The 20162-nt window shown below is 48.0% G+C and overlaps 1 protein-coding gene across 2 annotated transcripts in view; it reads right to left on the bottom strand.

The window, feature by feature from the left end:
• Positions 1 to 20162, bottom strand: part of CCDC158 (coiled-coil domain containing 158) — a 1731209-nt gene that overhangs the window by 1538041 nt on the left and 173006 nt on the right. For both annotated transcript variants that reach the window (XM_029599728.1, XM_029599736.1), the window contains exon 4: positions 11609 to 11859. In XM_029599728.1, coding sequence (XP_029455588.1) covers positions 11609 to 11859 — 251 coding nt within the window. The remainder of the gene's footprint in view (positions 1 to 11608; positions 11860 to 20162) is intronic.

The following is a 20162-nucleotide window of genomic DNA, read 5'->3' as shown; positions in this document are numbered from 1 at the left end:
TGCCTGCGAAAGAAGAGGGGACGGTGCCACCTCTGATCGAGGCTTCTTTGTCGGTGGCTCGGTCGGTGCAGAGGTCGATGACGTCGATTCCTCGACAGGCCGAGACTTATGACGTCGATGGCGATGTTTTTCCTTTCGATCCCCTCGAGCATCAGGGGAAGGAACGGGAGTCGATGGCCGTGAAGTCACCGATGGCGGACGGTCACCGAAGGGTTGTCTATGATGATGAGACCTCGTCGGTGCCGGTTCCGACGACGTCGATGCAATCGATGGCGTTGGGGTACGAGCGTGGAAGAGGAGCCCCATCTTCTCCATTCTGGCTTTGCGACCCTTTGGTGTCATGAGAGCACATTTGGTGCAAGTCAGAACGTCATGCTCGCTGCCTAAACATAAAACACAGACTCCATGGGGGTCTGTGATTGACATAGTTCGGGTACAGTCTGGACACCGACGAAACCCCGACGCCATGGCGAGAAGCCAAAAATTTAGCCGCGGGACTGTCGACTGACAATAGGCCTCGAGGGCCAAAGTTGATGGAAGTCGACCAAACAACGGCAAAAACTTACCAAAGTTCCGCGGACCGAAAATTTGTCGAAGGGAGACCCCTGTGGAGCAAATTTTCTTCAAAACTAAGAGTTTGAAATTCCTGTCAGGAACGTGGTTAAGAGCTCTTCTACCGCGTGGCTACTGCTGCGCGGAAAAAAGAAGACTGAAGGGAGACCCCTGCTGGCTGCAGGGTTAGTGCCGTGCTGGGCATGCCCAGTAGGGGCCAGTCAAAGTTCCTGAAACTTTGACAGAAGTTTTCCGTGGTTGGGCTCCATCCTCGATGTCACCCATTTGTGAGGACAACCATCCTGCTTGTCCTGTGAGAAAAAATTATACATGTGACACTCGATGCAAAAGACTGGGAGGCCCCACTCTTGCTGCTCGACTGTTGCCTTCATGTCAAATTTGTTCAGTTCCTAGTTAAGTTTTAGGTTGCTATGGGAGTAGGATGTGTCTAATTAGGGTCCTTTAAATGTATTAGTGTATTCACTATATATATGATAGTGGCCTACAAGGGAATGATCAAACTATCAATAAGGTGTGGGGAATTCATGAAGTGAAGTTATAGGACTGATTTTTTGTGTGTGTGTGTGTGTGTATGAAAGTGGCACCTGCCTATAAATTAAAGGATGAGTTAGGGGTGAGTGGGAGATGGGTATACATTAGTATGGCTGATAATGGTAAACCTTTGGATATCACAGTCACCAATTATCCTATTATCTGAAACTGTCCCATTCACCATTACTTGAAAAGACATAAAACATTTAAACGCTGTTCCACCTATTCCAACCACAGATAGCTTTGATAACAAGATTGTGTGCACTAACATATCCAAAAGCACCACAATTGCTGGCCTCCCTCTATCTAATTCTCTTAATAATTTGCCTGTCACCGATGCTAATAGGGTCTCTGTTCTTTTGCAGACAGAAAACCCACTTTGGTTCCCAACCATTTTTATTTTGGGGCGCCACCTGTCAAAGGGGTCACTTTGTTGTGGCACATCATCCACTTCCCCATCATCACTTTCTCTTCTCCCCTCTCTACCTTCCCCTTGGCATCATCACCTTCTCCCTTCCCTCTTCCCCCAGCATCATAATCATGCCTCTCCCCTGGCATCATCTTCTTCTTCCCTTCCCTATCTATCTATACCCCTGGCATCATCACCTTCCCCCTCCATCTTATTATCATCACCTTCTCTCTCCCTCACTCCTTGGCATCAATATCACCTTCTCTCTCCACCTCCTAACCCCTGGAATCATCATCACCACCTTCCCTTTCCTTCTACCTCTCTCCCCCACCCTCTGGCATCATCACCTTCCCTCTCCCACCACCCTCATCATAATCACTTTCCTTCTCCCATCACCTCTTCACCCAATCTTGCCTTATCATCATTTTCTTTCTCCCTCCATCCCTCTCCCCATCCCCAGGCATCATCACTACTTCCACCACCTCTTCCCCACCCCATCACATTATCACCACATCCCTCCCCCTTCACCCCCACCCCCCCCATCATCATCATTATCATCACCTTCTCTCTCTCCCTGACCATCTCCTAACCTCTGCCTCTATCTCTCTCCCTCAACCCTTGGCATCATCATCATCATCATCTTACCTCTGCCTCTACCTCTCTTCCTTTGTTCCCTAGCATCATCTCTTTCCCTCTTCCTCCACCCCTCTCCCTTAATCCCTGCCGTAATCAATTTCCCTCTCTCTCCATTCCCTAACAACATCACTTTCTCTTCCGTCTCCCTCCACTACCCATGCTAATCACCTTCTCTTCACTTTCTCTTCACCCTCTGGCATCACTTGCCCTCTCCCTCACTTCCTGGCATCATCACCTTCCATCTCTCTCCACTCCTCCACTTGAGTGACATCATTATCAATCTTCTATCTCCCCATCCCCTGGCATCACCTTCTCTTCCCACTCCCTCCACCCCCTGGCATCATGACCTTCCAACCTTTCCTCCCCACCCCCTTGAATCATCATCATCCCTCTCCTTCCAACCTCCATAGGTAATCTGACCTGCATAGGGCCAGCAAGTCTCATAAGCCTATAGATCCCCCTGCAATTCCTGTTGTAGGGGAGACCCAGCAGAGGGGAAAGAAGGAGCAGCTACCAATAAGTGCTGCTCTCTCACACCCACTGCTGGCAGGAGGACATCCTGCTGGCCAGGAGCGAAAGAGAAAAAGAAAATGCAGCCGCGGCACACCTGTACTTCAGCCACGGCACACTAGTGTATAATAGCACACCACCTGGAAAATGCTGTTCTAACATTTCATTAAATAATCACTAAATTGTTTTAACACAAAATATTCTATAATTTTTGCCAGACTTAGTAAATTAAATATTGGTCTATAGTAAGCCAGATGTTTTGTGTCTGACAGAATCTTCTTTTGTATAGGCCCCACTATGGCTTGTTTTACAGATTCTGAAAGAAATGTTTCACTGAAAGAAAAGTTAATTATATCACAGAGGGGTTTAGGAGACAGTTCTTTCAGCACTTAATGCTTTTTTGGACATATATCCAAAATGCAGCCCTTTGGCTTTAAGAAAAAGATTAGAGAACATACCTCGTCTTCTGACACAAGGTTAAAACTGACCCAACTTTGAGATCTAGCCACATTTATCTATAACTCAGACTGGTTTTCTTATCAGTGATTCTCATTCACTCTTTCTAGACTGATATGCAAGGAATTTAAAGAATGAAATTCAGGTGATGTAATCTTAGCTAGGCGTTGTATTTTTTTAGGCTTATCTGACTAGCCACACAGGGTGAGCTACTCCTGGGGGAATTCTGCGCAAAAAAATTTAAAATGCTGCACACAAAAACTTAAAATTCTGCAAAATTCTGCAAACTTTATATTGGTCAAAATAACACAATTTACATGACAGTCTTTAAGTAATTACATTTTAAATTAATACAGAAAAAAGTTATTACTTAAAGATACAGAATTTTAAATATTTTGAGCAGAATTTCCCTAGAAATTCACTGTAAGAGAGTCCCTTCCACTCGCTCTCCCTACACCCCTGGTCACTTTGCCCTCTCAGGCCCCAACTCCTCCTCCTGGCAGTATATCTCCCCTCTACCTCTAGGCTCAACCGCTTCCACTCTATCGCCAGTCCCAGAGCTTGTCCCCGTTCTCATTACTGCCCCTCACACAGGCTCCCTCTATCCCGCCCTCTCTCACACACGTGCTCCCTCTCTCTAATACACATACACACACCCTCATACAGGCTCCCTCACTCTCTTGCACACACACACACATATTTATTTATTTATTTATTTATTTAAATTTGTTTTACTATACCGATACTCAAGACGAGGTCTTATCGTACCGGTTACAATATAACAGGGGAAACCAATTAACAGCTAAGTAGAAGGTAAAGTTACAAAAAACGGGGAGCGAAAAACATGGGAGATGGAAGTCAGGAAAGATTTAAAACGATAACAACTGCAGAGTGATAAAATAATCAACTAAAAACCATAGAGTAGCGAGACTTAAATAGAGATTTATCCTGGGCGATTATTAACATAATATATCCTGTGGGAGGAGGAGAGGAGAGGTGAGCAGGGGTGGGGTGTCAGGGAGGGGACTGGAAAGGGGAGGGGGGGCGTGATTAGGGAAGAAATCGAAGGGTGAGAGTCAATGTTGGTTGATCGAGGTTCCTTCAACGGTAAGCTTGTGTGAACAACCAGGTTTTCAGTTTCTTTCTGAAGGAGAGATGGCATTGTTCTTGGCGTATATCTGAGGGAAGCGAATTCCAATGTAGCGGACCTGCTGTCGAAAGTGCTCGCTTGTGAATAGAGTTGTGGACCGAGGATTTTTTTGGGGGGGCCTTGAGCGAGCCTTTGTAGGCGGTTCTAGTCGGCCTTGCGGAAGTATGTAGTTCGAGAGGGATGGCGAGTTGGAGTGTGGACTGTTGGTAGACGTATTTGTGGATGATGGTGAGAGCCTTGAAGAGTATTCTGTATTGGATGGGTAGCCAATGTAGGATTTTTAGGATTGGTGTGATGTGGTCCTTACGACGTGTGTTTGTAAGGATCCTGGCCGCTGCGTTTTGCAGCATCTGTAGAGGTTTAGTAGTAGAGGCTGGGAGACCGAGTAGTAGCACGATACAATAGTCGATCTTTGAAAACAGAATGGCTTGAAGCACTGAACGGAAATCCTGGAAGTGTAAGAGCGGTCTTAGCTGCTTCAGGACCTGAAGCTTAAAGAAACATTCTTTGGTTGTAGCGTTAATGAACTTTTTGAAATTCATTCTAGAGTCAAGGGTGGCCCCAAGGTCTCTAACCTGGCTTGCTAGTGGAGTAATTGCATTGTTGGCAAAGGGGTTGTTATCGCTAGGGGAGATAAACAGGAGTTCTGTTTTGGACGTATTAAGGACCAGGTTGAGACTCGAGAGAAGTAGGTTGATGGCGTGTAAGCAGTTGTTCCAAAAATTTAGAGTAGAGGAGATGGGGTCCGAGATGGGTATAATGATTTGCACATCGTCCGTGTATATAAAATGGGTGAGGTTGAGGCTATTGAGTAGCTGACATAATGGGAGTAGATAAATATTGAACAGGGTAGGAGAAAGTGAAGAACCCTGTAGTACTCCTTGATTTGAAGGAATGGGGTGGGATTCTTTGTCATTTATTTTAACTTTGTAGTGCCTGTTGTTCAGAAAGGATTTGAACCAGAGCAGTGCAGAGCCAGTGATGCCTATATCCATTAGACGGTTGATGAGGATAGAATGGTTTACCGTGTCGAACGCCGCAGAAATATCGAGTAGAGCTAGAAGGTATGATTGTCCCTTGTCGATGCCCATCAGAATGTTGTCCGTTAAAGAAAGAAGGAGAGATTCTGTGTTTAGGCGTTTCCTGAATCCGAATTGAGAAGGGTATAGAATATTGTGAGAGTCCAGGTAGTCTGTGAGTCGGATGTTGCCAAGCCTTTCCATTAGCTTGGCTATAAAAGTTAAGTTTGCAATGGGGCGAAAATTTGTAAGGTTGGCTGGATCCAGATTGGGTTTTTTTTAGTAAGGGTTTCAGCGAAGCAATTTTTAAACAGTCTGGGACAGATCCTTGTTTGAGGGAGCAATTTTTGATGTCTGCCAGAGGTTTAGCCCAATCACGGAAAACTTCTGTCAAAGTTTGCAGAACTTTGACTGACCCCTACTGGGCATGCCCAGCATAGCACTAACCCTGCAGCCAGCAGGGGTCCCCCTTCAGTCTTATTTGAAAGCTACAGGCAGTGTCAAAAATAAAATAAGAAAACGTTACGAACCCAACACCGCAGGGCGGTGGGCGGGTTTCATGAGGACTAACATCCTGCTGTCCTGTGAGAACACCTGTTACAGGTAAGCAACATTTGCTTTCTCACAGGACAAGCAGGATGGTAGTCCTCACATATGGGTGAGTACCGAGCTGAGGATGTCTGAACATGCACCAAATGCACCCAAAAGGCGTGCAACAGGCACATCAACTGGGGTGGAATTTGGTAGAGGGCATCCTGAACCCCACCGGGCAGGCGGAAAGGTGTTGGTACGTCACGTTGTAAATAGATTACGAAGGACAGATTGGCCGAAGATGGAATCTTGTCTTCCGGCTTTGTCCAAGCAATAGTGGGCTGCAAAGGTGTGGAGAGAACTCCAGGTAGCAGCCCAGCAAATGTCAGGAAGCGGCACCGATCGTAGGTGTGCTACTGAAGTCGCCATGGCCCTCACAGAGTGTGTTTTAACATGGTCTTGGAATGGAATGCCTGCTTGCTGGTAGCAGAAGGATATGCAGTTCGCCAACCAGGAGGAGAGAGTCTGTTTACCCACAGGCTTCCCTAACTTGTTAGGGTGGAAAGAGACGAACAATTGAGTGCTTTCCCTGTGGGCAGCTGTACGGTCTAGGTAAAACGCTAGAGCCCGCTTACAGTCAAGAGTATGCACAGCCTGTTCTCCTGGGTTGGCATGGGGCCTGGGAAAAAAGGTAAGCAGTATAATGGATTGATTGAGATGAAAATCCGAAACTACTTTAGGTAAGAATTTCGGGTGAGTGCGGAGTACCGCCCGGTCCTGCAGAAGTTTAGTGTAAGGCGGATAGGTAACTAGAGCCTGCAATTCACTAACTCTGCGAGCTGAAGTGATTGCCAAAAGGAAAATCACTTTCCATGTGAGATATCGAAGTTCACAACAGTGAAGAGGCTCGAATGGTGGTTTCATGAGCCGACCCAGAACCAGATTAAGGTCCCAAGAAGGGACCGGAGGACGTAGTGGAGGCTTGATATGGAGCAAGCCCTTCAAAAAGTGTGTTACAAGGGGTTGTACTGATATAGGGACTTCCCCGACACCTTTATGGAAGGCGGCTACTGCACTGACATGCATTCTGATGGAAGAGATTTTTAGACCTGACTCTGATAAGTGCCAGAGATAGTCTAAAAACTTGGTAACTGGACAGGTAAAGGGGTCAAGGGACTGAGAAGAGCACCATGACTTAAACCTGTTCCATTTATAAGAGTAAGCTTTTCTTGTGGAAGGCTTCCGTAAAGCAATCAAGACACGGGAAACTGGTTCAGAAAGGTTAAGTGGTTGAAGGATTAACCTTTCAACATCCATGCCGTCAGGAATAAGGCGTAAAGATTGGAATGGCGTAGGCTCCCGTTGTTCTGAGTGATCAGAAGCGGGTCTTTTCCCAAGGGAATGTGCCTGCGGATGGAGAGATCCTGAAGTATCGGAAACCACACTTGGCGCGGCCAGTGAGGTGCTATCAGGATCATGGTTCCCTTGTCCTGACGTAACTTCACGAGAGTCTTCGAAAGAAGAGGAAGTGGAGGGAATGCGTAGAGCAGACCAGTTGCCCATGAGAGGGAGAATGCGTCTCTGGGTTGAGAGAGTTTGCTGTGAATGAGAGAGCAGTAGTTCTCCACTTTGCGGTTTTGTGGGGACGCAAAGAGGTCTATCCAAGGATATCCACATTGTTGAAAGATGGAGTTTGCTACAGAGGGGTTGAGAGACCACTCGTTCAGTTGAAAGACGCGACTCAGCTTGTCTGCCAGCACGTTGTCCACTCCCAGCAACCAGGTGGCCCTGAGGTACATCGAATGGGAGAGAGCTTCCTCCCAAATCTGCGCAGATTCCCGACACAGAAGGAAGGAACCTGTGCCTCCCTGCTTGTTGATGTACCACATTGCCACCTGGTTGTCCATCTGAATCAGGATGACTTGATTTGAGAGATGATCCTGAAAAGCCCTGAGAGCATATCTGATTGCTCAAAGTTCCAGGAAATTTATTTGGTGTTTGGCTTCCTCTGGAGACTAAGGTCCTTGTGTCTGCAGATCAGCCACGTGGGCTCCCCAACCGAGGTTGGAAGCATCGGTGGTGAGAGTGATTTGAGGATTTGGAACCTGGAAGGGCAATCCCTGGAGGAGAATGGTCTGATTTTTCCACCAGGCGAGAGACAGACGGAGTGAGTCGGTGACGTGGACAACGGTCGACAGAGGCTGAATAGCTTGAGTCCATTGAGACCTTAGAGTCCAGTGCATGAGTCTCATGGCCAAGCGGGCCATTGTTTTGACATGGACTGAGGATGTCATGTGTCCCAGGAGGACGAGAAATTGGCGTGCAGTCGCAGAGTGCTGAGACTGCAGCTGGTGACCAAGAGATACAAGAGTCAGTGCTCGTTGTTGAAGTAGGAAAGCCTTTGCCTGTAAGGTGTCCAACTCTTCCCCAATGAACGACAAGGTTTGAGATGGGACTAAGTAGGATTTGTCGTAATTGACGAGAAATCCTAATGCAATTAGCATATGTAAGGTTAAATTTAGGGACGACAGAGCAATTTGCTGAGTGGGAGCCCTGATTAACCAGTCGTCCAGATAGGGGTAGACGTGAACACCTTGTGTCCTGAGGAAGTCTGCGACAACTATGAGGCATTTTGTAAAGACTCATGGTGCAGATGCTAGGCCGAATGGAAGCACTCGGTATTGATAGTGCTTGGGGCCTACTAGGAACCTTAGGTATTTGCGATGAGCTGGACTTATCGCAATGTGGGTGTATGCGTCCTGGAGGTCCAGAGTGCAGAGCCAGTCTCCTCTTTGTAGAAGAGGTAGAAGCGATCCCAAGGTGACCATCTTGAACTTTTCTCGCTGGAGGTACTTGTTGAGGGCCCATAGGTCTAGAATAGGACGGACGCCTCCCGATTTTTTGGGGATTAGGAAGTACCGGGAATAGAACATTAGGCCTTGCTGAGAGTATGGTACGGGTTCTATTGCTCTTGACTGGAGAAGGAGGGAAACCTCTTGATCCAGAAGAATGGAGAGTTCGGATGTTCTCCACGTCTGTAGAGGTGGGGAATCCGGTGGCAGGGCAAGAAAGTTGAGATGGTAACCCTGAGCAATGATTGCCAATACCCATTGGTCAGATGTGGCACAATCGACCTCCCACTGGTATGTGAGACAGAGGAATCTGGCTGCTGCTCTCTAAGTGGAAGCCAAAAACCGGAAGCAGGTCCTGGTTGAGGAGCTGCCTGTGGTTTTTGTTTACGGGCTTGACGAGACTGCGGTTTTTGATAAGGTCTCGTGGCACGGGATCTGGTTGGTGGCGGGTAAGACTTCTTCGGGCGCAAGAAAGACTTCTTGGAGTCCATTCTAAAGAGCTGGTTTGAGGAGAAGTCGGAAGGCATCAAAGAGAGCTGTCTTAGGGTCTCATGATGATCCTTTAATTCTGCCACCGTCCGTTGAATCTGTTCACCAAACAGATTATCTCCGACACAAGGCAGGTCGGATAACTGGTCTTGTACTTCTGGGCATAGGTCAGAAGACTTGAGCCAGGCCCACCGCCTCACCAAAATAGCAGCTGCAGACACTCTGGTAGAGGTGTCAAAAATGTCATAAAATGTTCTAATCTCATGCTTGCCTGCCTCAAAACCCTTGTTTACTAGGGTTTGTAATGGTTCTTGAAATTGCTGAGGCAGGGAGTCTGAGAAATCCTGTATCTGCTTGAAAATGACACTGTTATATTGGGTCATATAAAGCTGATAGGCGGAAATTCGGGAGATGAGAATGGCTCCTTGGAATACTCGGCGACCAATGTTATCTAGGAACTTTTGTTCCTTTCCAGGAGGAACAGATGAGTGAGTCTTTGACCTTTTCACCCTCTTTTGTGCAGACTCTACCACAACCGAGTGGTGATCAAGCTGTGATTTTTGAAAACCTGGGGCTGACTGTACCAAATAGGTAGAGTCAGCTTTCCTGTGTACTGGAGCAATTGATCCAGGATGTTCCCAGTTCTTCTTGAGGAGATCGAGAAGGACCTGATGAATGGGAATGGAGGTGATTACCTTAGGGGCATCCAGGAACTGGAGCAACTCCATCATCTGGTGCCTATCATCCTGTTCCATCTTTAATTGGAAGGGAACCAATTCAGACATTTCCTTCACAAAATGTATAAAGGAAAGGTCCTCTGGGGGAGAACGCTTTCTACTCTCAGTAGGTGAAGGTGGTGAAGGTAAATCATCGGTGTCTGTTGAGGTATCATCACCCCAGGTATCATAAGGATCCACACTCATCCCTCTAGGAACTAGAGGGGGACAGGGTGGTTAGATACCTGAAGGACCCAGTCTAGGCTCCGAAGGAATCGGGAGGAATTATCGGAGGCACCGATGATGGCATCGAAGGCACCGGTGCAGGCATCGAAGGCATTGATGGATGACTCGGTGGCGCCAACGGATGTATCAGCACCGATGGATGGGTTGGTGGCGAGGGACGTATTGGCATCAATGGCTGAGGCAGAACTCCCGATGGAGGGATGCGAAACGGTGTTTCTCCTCCCGATGATGCTGGAGAGGGCATCAGAGCCATCGGAGACCTGGGATCCATCGGTGGAAAAGCGGCCATAAGCGCTTCCATCCTAGATAGCAGCGGTGCCAGCGCTGCCAGAATTGGGTCAATGATCGGTTCCAGAGGCGGTGCCAGTGTCAGTGCTGGAGGAACCTTAAGACGTTGCATCGCCTTGTCGATGGCCTCCTGAACCATCCGGTCCAGTTCTTTTCGGAGACCTGGAGCAAGCAGCCCCGGCTCCGGAACAGAAGAAGGAGGCAGAGGCATAGCCGGAGGGACCACCGTTAAAGGCGAAGTCGCGGCTCCCAATCCCTGATCGGGCGAGGGTTGCCTCGGTGACCCGGTCGCAGGAATAGTCGTGCCTTTCCTGGACGGGGTTTTTTCGACAGCGGCTCGGACGATGGCGAGGTCGATGATTTCGCTTCCTCGATGGATCGAGTCTTACGGTGTCGATGGTGATGTTTCTCCCTACAATCCCCTCGATGCTGAGGGGGAGTAGAGGGTGTGGATGGCCGAGAAGTCGTCGATGCCGGTCAGTCACCGGTCGGTGGTCGATGCTGGCACGAAGTTAGCGGTGCCGGTTCTGACAACGATGCAATGGACGGAGTCGGGGTTTCAGCACGGAAGAGAAATTTTCCATTCTGGCCTTGCGACCCTTCAGTGTCATTAGGGCACATTTGGTGCAGGTCAAGACATTGTGCTCGCGTCCTAGACACATTACACAGACTTTATGGGGGTCTGTGATGAACATGGTGTGGGTACAGTCCGGGCACCGACGAAACCCCGACACCATGGCCATGGAAAAAATCGAGCCGCGATACGGTCGACGGCCAGTAGGCCGCTAGGGCCAAACTCAATGGTAATCAACAGAAAATGGGTAAAAACTTACCGGAGTACCGTGGACTGAGAAAAGATAGAGGAGGGACCCCTGTGGGGCAATTTAACTTTTAGTAATTCCGTGAGGAAAATTCCTGTCAGGAATCTCTTCAGAGCTCCTTTACCGCGAGGCTACTGCTGCATGGAAAAAAGAAGACTGAAGGGGTACCCCTGCTGGCTGCAGGGTTAGTGCTATGCTGGGCATGCCCAGTAGGGGTCAGTCAAAGTTCTGCAAACTTTGACAGAAGTTTTCCGTGATTGGGCTCCATCCTGTGATGTCACCCATATGTGAGGACTACCATCCTGCTTGTCCTGTGAGAACATGTGAATATTGGCTCTTTATTGAATACCAAAATATTCTAAAATAAAGTCAAAAACTTACTTCATTTAATTTTCTTTGTAAGTCTTTTACTTGCTGTGAACACTCTTCCAAGAGTTTCTTAAGCTGATATTGTTCTTCAGCATAAGGGTTGCTTCTTCTTAGGCTATCATATTCTATTTCATGCTTAGATAGCAAACTGGTTTTTGATGGACTTTTAGCCTGAACACTAAATACGGACCTCTTTAACACAGAGCTGTGATGGGGGGATGATGTCATCACGCACCGATTATCCAAAACTGACCTGGAAGCACCTTGAATGATAAAGAAACACAAATGTGTGAGATATATTTCACTATTGCAAAGATAAGTGCAGAACCAGAGAAGCAGCAAACAAAATAAAATTGAAAAACCTTTTGAAAAAGAGGTTCATAATAACCCTCTTTTATAATGAAAGTTATTTAAATAACAATTCTTGAGAAAATACAGCTCAGTTAGAATGGCGATGTACACCAGTAAATTTACTTTGAGCAATTAAATATAGTTATTTCTCACTTTCTTACAGGCCAATGCAATATCAGTGCGTGTTAAACGGGTGCTCACGATTGTGCACCCACTCCCTTATCGCTCACCAATCCATCTCTCTCGGGAGCTCGATTTAATATTTAAATCGGGTGCAGCGGCAAAAAAGGAGGCGCTAGGGGAAATCATGTGCCCCTAGTGCCTCCTAGGCAGCAGGCGCCCAAGAGAGGTGGTGCTCAGGTTAGGAAAATGGACGCTCAATTTTATGAGATTCGTTTTCCTAACCTGTGCACAGCCATGGGTTAGGAAAGTGGATGCTTATTAATTGAGTGTCCCTTTTCCTCACCTGCCAGTACCTTTTTTTAAATTCTCCTATTTCAGTTCCTCCGACTTAATATCGCAACGACATTAAATCAGACAAACCAAAAAAAGGAACAGAAAAGCAGTATTTTCTGCTTTTCATAAATTTGTTTGGGCTCCTCAAGAATTAATGCCTGCTCCGGGCAGGAATTAACTTTTGCGGGTTAAAATGTGCATGTTGGGTGCACATTTTTTTTTAATCAGGGGGAAATAGCTAATAGCCTCATCAACGTGAATTTACATGTGATGAGTGCTATTATCTACGCGCTCAACTGGATATGCGTTTTGGACACGCTAACCCATTTTGCATAGTGGGTTATGGATATGTATCCAATCGCGTGCCGAGACATGCACTATGGTGGTGCCACCGTTGTGATTCCTACCAATGACAGCCTAAGTCATCGCCGCTGAGCCTCCACCACGAAGGGCGGTGGGCACTCTAATCCTGCTTCGACACCGATCCCATAGAGACCTGGTCACTAAAACGGACCAGATGTTTTCGGAAGGTTGCCTTTGTCTCAGTGCTATTATGCTCCTGAGTCTAATCATGTGGAGAGGAAATTTTGACAATTCACGCATATCCAGCATAGCCCTCTGCTTCAACGGCAGGGGAGCAAGTCTGATATTTCACTTCAATGCAAAGCCAGCATAGCTCTCTGCTTCAACGGCAGGGAGGAAGTTTGACACTTCACGCATATCCAGCATAGTCCTCTGCTTCAACGGCAGGGGAGCAAGACTGATACTTCACTTTCAATACATAGCCAGCATGGCTCTCTGCTTCAACGACTGGGGAGAATGAAGAAAGGTTGATCTATATCCAGGCAACAATCAACAAGAACTGAATTACAAAGTCTGAATAAACAGATAAGCATGGGTGTAGCTTGCTTATTGCGGTGGTTAATACCCCTAACTAAATTAAGCTATTTCACTTAGATGCAGTTCCAACACTGCTCTCTACATTAATGGTGGGGGTGGAAGGGAAATAGAATAAAAAAAAGGTTACTAAGAGCCAAGAGAAACAGATAAGTATGTGAGAGAAAAAAAAAGTGCGAAAGCTTGCTGGGCAGACTGGATGGGCCGTTTGGTCTTCTTCTGCCTTCATTTCTATGTTTCTATGTGGTTAAAGAACAAGAAGGAGGTCTACATATTTTAGTTTCCTTTGAAAGTGCTGATGTTTCAAATTTTCTTAGTTCTTCAAGTGATAATATTTCAACTAGAGCTATATTACTTGTTTCTTTTGCCCTGGCTACTGACAAGAAATTAAATATAAACAGTTGTTGTTTTGTTCAGGACAAAGGCAAGTCCTTATCTCATAGGGTTAGATTTTAAAAAATTGCGCAGTCGCGTACTTTTGTTCGCGCACCAGGCGCGAACAAAAGTATGCTGGATTTTATAAGATACACGCATAGCCGCGCGTATCTTAAAAAATCCGGGCTTGGTGCGCGCAAGGAGGTGCACATTTGTGCAACCTGCGCGCGCCGAGCCCAGCACGCGCTGCCTGTTCCCTCCGAGGCCACTCCGATTTCGGAGTGGCCTCAGAGGGAACTTTCCTTCGCCCTCCCCCCACCTTCCCCTCCCTTCCCCTATCTAACCCACCCCCCCCGGCCCTATCTAACCCCCCCCTTACCTTTGTTGGCAGATTTACGCCTGCTAAAAGCAGACGTAAATCGGCGCGCCATCACCTGACCCGGGGGCTGGTCCGGAGGCCTCGACCACGCCCCCGGGCCGGCCCCATGCCCCCGGGGCCCGCCCCCGAAACGCCGCGGCACGCCCCCGACACTCCCCCTCCCCGCCCCTTTTAGAAAGCCACGGGGCTCTGCGCGCGCCGGCGGCCTATGCAAAATAGGTGCGCCGGCGCGCGAGGGCCCTGCGCGCCTAAATCCAGAAGGATTTACGCGCGCAGGGCTTTTAAAATCCGCCCCATAGTGTATGAAGGACTTCATGAACATATTTCTTAAAAAGTTGAATTGGTGCCAAAAATCTTGTTTTGGGGAAATTCAACAAATGCAAATGTTTAGCTCTAATCAAATTTTCCAAAAAATCTACCTTATTGTGAAGAACTAGATAGTCTTTGCACCAGCCCATTAAAATGAGATTACTGAGAGTATGTCAATGCAGACTGTGTCTCAGATCTGTGAGTTCACTAAACGATCAGTATTTAAACTGTCTGAATTAGGTAAACATTTGCATTTGTTGAATTTCCCCAAAACAAGATTTTTGGCACCAGTTCAACTTTTTAAGAAATATGTTCATGAAGTCCTTCATACACTATGAGATAAGGGCTTGCCTTTGTCCTGAACAAAACAACAACTGTTTATATTTAATTTCTTGTCAGTAGCCAGGGCAAAAGAAACAAGTAATATAGCTCTAGTTGAAATATTATCACTTGAAGAACTAAGAAAATTTGAAACATCAGCACTTTCAAAGGAAACTAAAATATATAGACCTCCTTCTTGTTCTTTAACCACATGATTAGACTCAGGAGCATAATAGCACTGAGAGAAAGGCAACCTTCCGAAAACATCTGGTCCATTTTAGTGACCAGGTCTCGATGGGATTGGTGCCGAAGCGGTATTAGAGTGCCCATCACCCTTCATGGTGGAGGCTCAGCGGCGATGACTTAGGCTGTCATTGGTAGGAATCACAACGAGGCGGTGCCACAACGGTGTGAACATCGATGGCTCCGGTGTTAGTAGATTTCGGGAGGCATCAAGGACAGCCTGAGGGACGTAAATGTCCAGCTCCACTCGTAAGCTGGTATGGGTAGCGCAGCTACAGAGGAGACAGGCTAGGCTTTACTGGCACTTCCACATTATTTTGTGGTGGCTCAGTACCGGGCGCCTCGGGTGCAGAGGAGCATGGAGACTTGTGTACCCGGGCCGCTTCGCAACTGGCTCAATGGACATTGATTCCAGTGTGGTATCAGTGCTGGCACCGAACGTGGAACCACATCGGTGCTGGCTGTTTCCCTCGGAGATTGGCCCGGTCATTCCCCAGCACTGAGGAACTGCAATCGATGTCCAGAATGGCGTTGGCGATGGCTGTTTACCGTGGCAGTAGCGATGTTTCCCTCGGTGCTCGGCCCGGTCATTCTCCAGCAGCGAGAAAGATGCCACCGATGTCATGGATGGTGTTGGTGGCGGACGGTCACCGTGCCAGTGATGATTATTCCCACAGTGCTCGGCCTGGTCATTCTCCACAGAATGGAATGATCCCGTACATCCTTGCTTGCTGATGTACCACATCGCACTTGGTTGTTGGTCTGTATCAAGACCACCTGGTTGGCCAAGCAATCCCTGAATGCCCAGAGGGCATAATGGATCACTCGAAGCTGCAGGAAGTTGATTTAGCACTGAGCTTCCTCAGCAGACCAGAAACCTTGCGTGTGTAGGCAGTCGTTATGCGCACCCCAACCCAGGGTGGAAACATCTGTGGTAAACACAACCTGAGTTGGGGGGCCCTGAAACGGAACCCTTGCTCTGGATTGGGCAGCTTCTCCCACCAAGATAAAGAGGTATGGAGAGGTGGCATGAAGCAAATACGTACCCTGAGGTCCTGAGCGGCCCGATGCCACTGAGACCACAGAATCCACTGAGCCCTCTGCATGTCCAGGCGAGCCCAGGGAGTAACATGGACAGATGTGGCCATGTGACCCAGCAGGCAAAGCAGAAACCAGGCAGAGACCTGCTGGCTTCAGGTGGACTATACTCGCCAGAGACGCCAGAGCAAGCGACCGATTGCGAGGAAGAAAGGCCCAGGCCTGCAACGTGTCCAGCTGGGCACTAATAAAGTTCAACTGAGATGATGGGATGAAATGGGACTTCGGGTAGTTGATAACAAACCCGAGGGATCCCAGCACCCGAATGGTCAAGGGCAGAGAGCGAAACGCCCCCTCCTGGGTGGCGCTCTTGATCAGCCTGTTGACCCAAGTAGGAAAACACATGTACCCCCAACTGACGGAGATGTGCACCCAACATTGCCAGACATTTGGTGAAGACTCATGGAGCCGAAGGGCCTGTACTGGAAGTGCCTCTCGCCCACAACAAACCGAAGGATCTTCATGTGAGCATATGCATCTTTTAGGTCAAGGGAGCAAAGCCAGTCCCCTCTTTGCAGGAGGGGAATCAGAGTGCCCAGGGAGACCATCTTGAACTTTTCTTTTCTTAGAAACTTGTTCAACGCCTTCAGATCCAAAATGGGGCAAAATCCCCCTGTTCTCTTTGGATTCAGGAAATAGTGGGAATAGAACCCCCGCTCTTGCTGCTCAGTGTGCCAGTCAAAGTTTCTAGAAACTCTATGTCAGGCTCCATCTGATGATGTCACCCATGTGTGAGGACTACCATCCTGCTTGTCCTGGGAGAAACTAAATTTTTTGTATGCTCAGTGCTGATATTTAAGTCTCATCATCAAGATGCCGCCAGCAACAACATTGATGCAGTACCTTTAGTTGTAGATGGAAGCAGCCAGGTCTCTGTACTGAAGAGAGATGTGTCAAAGGCACTTTTCTGTGCCATTGAGATGTTGGCACCAATAGCCCCTGTCCTGGCTCCTGAATGTTTCAGTGCCAAAGACTGTAATTCTTCTTCCCCTTTATTGGAGGGAGAATGGTGCCTGTGCTAAATATGAGCTGGCGCTGTCCTTTTTAATTTTAGAAATAGTTCCTCAGACGGCAATGGTTTCCTCCTAGACAGGCATGAGGCTTGAGGAGAAATTAAGAATTATTTTAATGTGTAGATTCTAGATCTTCTGGCTCTGTGGGACATTCAGGTAAAGGCAGCACAGTTTTTTTTATCATGTGACAGTCCTAAACAACAAATACAGTATTCCTGTTGGTCAGATAAGATCATCTTGTAGAAACAGTCGGGGCATCTTCTGTTGTGCGTCCCGACCGCTTTGATGCCACGACCGGGCCTGCTCACCTCACGCTGCCTTCAACCAGCTCCGGCTCCTCGTCCCTCGCAGCCGCAGCCAGCACCTCTCGCCCATGGCATCCCCGGGCGTCCCCAGGCCCATCGGGCCCTTCTGATTCTCAGCGCTCCTCACGCAGGGGCTCAGTGTCCTCCTTGATGTCGGCAGCACCCCTAGGCGCGTTCGCGGACCATGCGGCCCTTTAAAGTGCCCAGCACGGGAATCCAGTCCACAGCGCCCGATGATGACATCACCTAGCCTGTGTATATAAGGCAAGACCCAGTCCCCAGAGCCTCGCCTTGGCAATCGGTTGACACTTCAGTATAACTACTTTGCTGTTCCTGCGTTCCTGTTTCCTGTCTTGTTCTAGTGCTCCTGTGTTTCTGTGTTCCCGTGGTCCTCTGTGTATTCCAGCATCTCTCCTGATTCCTGCTCTACATTCTTTCACTTGTCGTACCTCCTCAGACTGATTCACGGTACTGACCTCTGCTTGCCTGACCACATTTGACCACTGCCCGGAACCGACCACTTCCTGCCTTCTGACCACATTGACCGCTGCCTGGAACCAACCACTGCCTGCCTTCTGACCACGCTTGACCGCCGCCTGGAACTGACCTTGCTCCTCTTGACTATCATACGGACTGATCTTGGAACTGACCCTTGCTTTTGCTGACCACCCTCGGACGGATACCCTGGCTTTGACCCTTGCGTTACACTTGGATACTCTCTTTGCTCCTGTGACCACCAGACCAGCCTGCTTGGACACTGCCTGCGGCCTACATCAGGCTAGACCAGTAGGCGCTGCCTATCTCGCCCGGAGGACCTTCATCTCCTGCTGCATTCCAGAGGTCTCCGGTGATCCTGGTTCAGGTCTAGCCTCTCCATTCTTCAACAGCTGCGCACCTTTGCTCGTGGTGGGCACACCTCTCCGCTACCTCTCCAGGAGACCCTCTGAGGCCCACCTAAGTCCAGGCGGTCCAGGTACCCAAAGGCTCAACCTGCGGAAATCCTGGATTGCTAGTGGCGAAGCTCCAGCTAGCCTCTGTCTCCTTGTGTGCTCCGCCTCCTGGTGGCAGGCGCACTCTGGGTCCGACCAGAGGGCAGTAACAATCCTGCACTAGGCCAAGGGTCCACCTCCAGCGAACATCTTCTGAAGCCTGATTTCCTGTCTACCATAGTGAAGAAGGTTGAGGCCAGATAAAACTCTATTTTTAGAAGAAAAAGTGACCCTAACAAAAATAAAAAAATAAAAAAATTTTGGAGAATAGTAAAAAAGTATAAAAAGTAAACAGGAAATTATTTGGTAAGAGAAGAAAAATAAAATGAAAAACGTTGGTGAATGGCTTGAAGAAAACAAAGATCACATCGTTTCCCATAAGCAGAAGAAAAGAAAATTCTGAGAAGACTTGCACAGCAGAAGCTACATGGGAACACCCACACATTCTCAGAAAAATGTATCGGGTTTTTCTGATCACTAAGATAGTTTTTCCATCTAGGTGCCATTGAATGACTTCACACACTTGTATGGGTGATTACTATCCTGCTTGTCCATGAAAAATAGGAAAAAAAAGCCTTAGTGAATTAGGTCCTTACTAGCTGTTCCTATGTGTACAAGGGAATACAGAAAGAAGTCTATAAGTTGAAATTCAATAGCTATTTAGCTGGATAAATGGGACTTATCTGGCTAAGTAGCAGATGCTGAATATCCAGATATAGGCTTCTTTCTGTATTCAGCGGATGCTACTTAGACAGACAAGTCACTTATCCAGCTAAGTTTTTAACTAGATAACTTTGGGGCAGGCAATGGGCATGATGGGGCAGCACCACTTATCCAGATAACTTATATGGCTAAGTAGCTGGGTAAGTTATCCATCTAGCAGGTCTAAACTTAGACAGATAAGACTTATCTGGCTAAGAAGCGATTTATCCAAGGATATTCAGCTGCATAGCCATGCTATTAGGATTGTGGATCCTTGTGTTTGAGTGAGATTGACATAACCTATGGGGGAGGCCATGTAGATCCTCACAGCCAGCTGGCAGAGCAAATCAGTGCAGGGACAGAACTGGAGCTTTGCTTATACCAGCCCCTTTCCCCTCAGGTTGAGCCTTTGGGTTTGAGGGGAAAGTAGGTCTTAGGTGGCAGCCTCTGGGGCAAAGGCTGAGGAGTAAATCTGGGGTCAGGCTGAAATCGAAGGCAGGCAGCAGGCATGGATATTGTTGTGTAACGGGATGTTTAGTGTGCCCTTGGGCCTCAGCCCGACCCCAGACGAATCCAGGACCGCACCGAGGGTTGACTGCGTGTTCCACCATGGCTGACGGTCTTACCCTCTGCCAGGCCGGCAAGCTCCCATGGCCAACAACATGATGATGTTGGAATGTGAACGGTCCTCCGACCATTCCCAGCCCTTTTGGACCTGCTGCATGGAACAGCATGGAGCAGTAGGCCTGGCCTGAGGTCGAGGGCAGACGGGCCTTGACACGAAGACATGACAGCAGACTCGAAGCAACGGCATCGCGGACGAAGACTTGACAGCAGGATCGATGCAACGGCATCGCGGACGAAGACTTGACAGCAGGATCGATGCAACAGCATCGCGGAAGAGGACTTGACACAGGATCGATGCAACGGCATCGCGGACGAAGACATGACACCAGGGCTGATGCGAAGACATCCTGGACCAATGGTTGATGCAACGGCATCCCGGACCAGGGTCGATGCGACAACATCAGGAACAAGACATGATACTAAGAGTGATGCAATGGCATCCATTTATTTATTTATTTATTTATTTATTTATTTATTCAATCTTATATACCGGCTTTCAAG

Source organism: Rhinatrema bivittatum, chromosome 1 (genome assembly GCF_901001135.1).
Source record: "Rhinatrema bivittatum chromosome 1, aRhiBiv1.1, whole genome shotgun sequence".
Taxonomy (NCBI): domain Eukaryota; kingdom Metazoa; phylum Chordata; class Amphibia; order Gymnophiona; family Rhinatrematidae; genus Rhinatrema; species Rhinatrema bivittatum.
The sequence above is the reverse complement of the archived record's forward strand: the minus strand, read 5'-3'. Positions and strand labels throughout refer to the sequence as shown.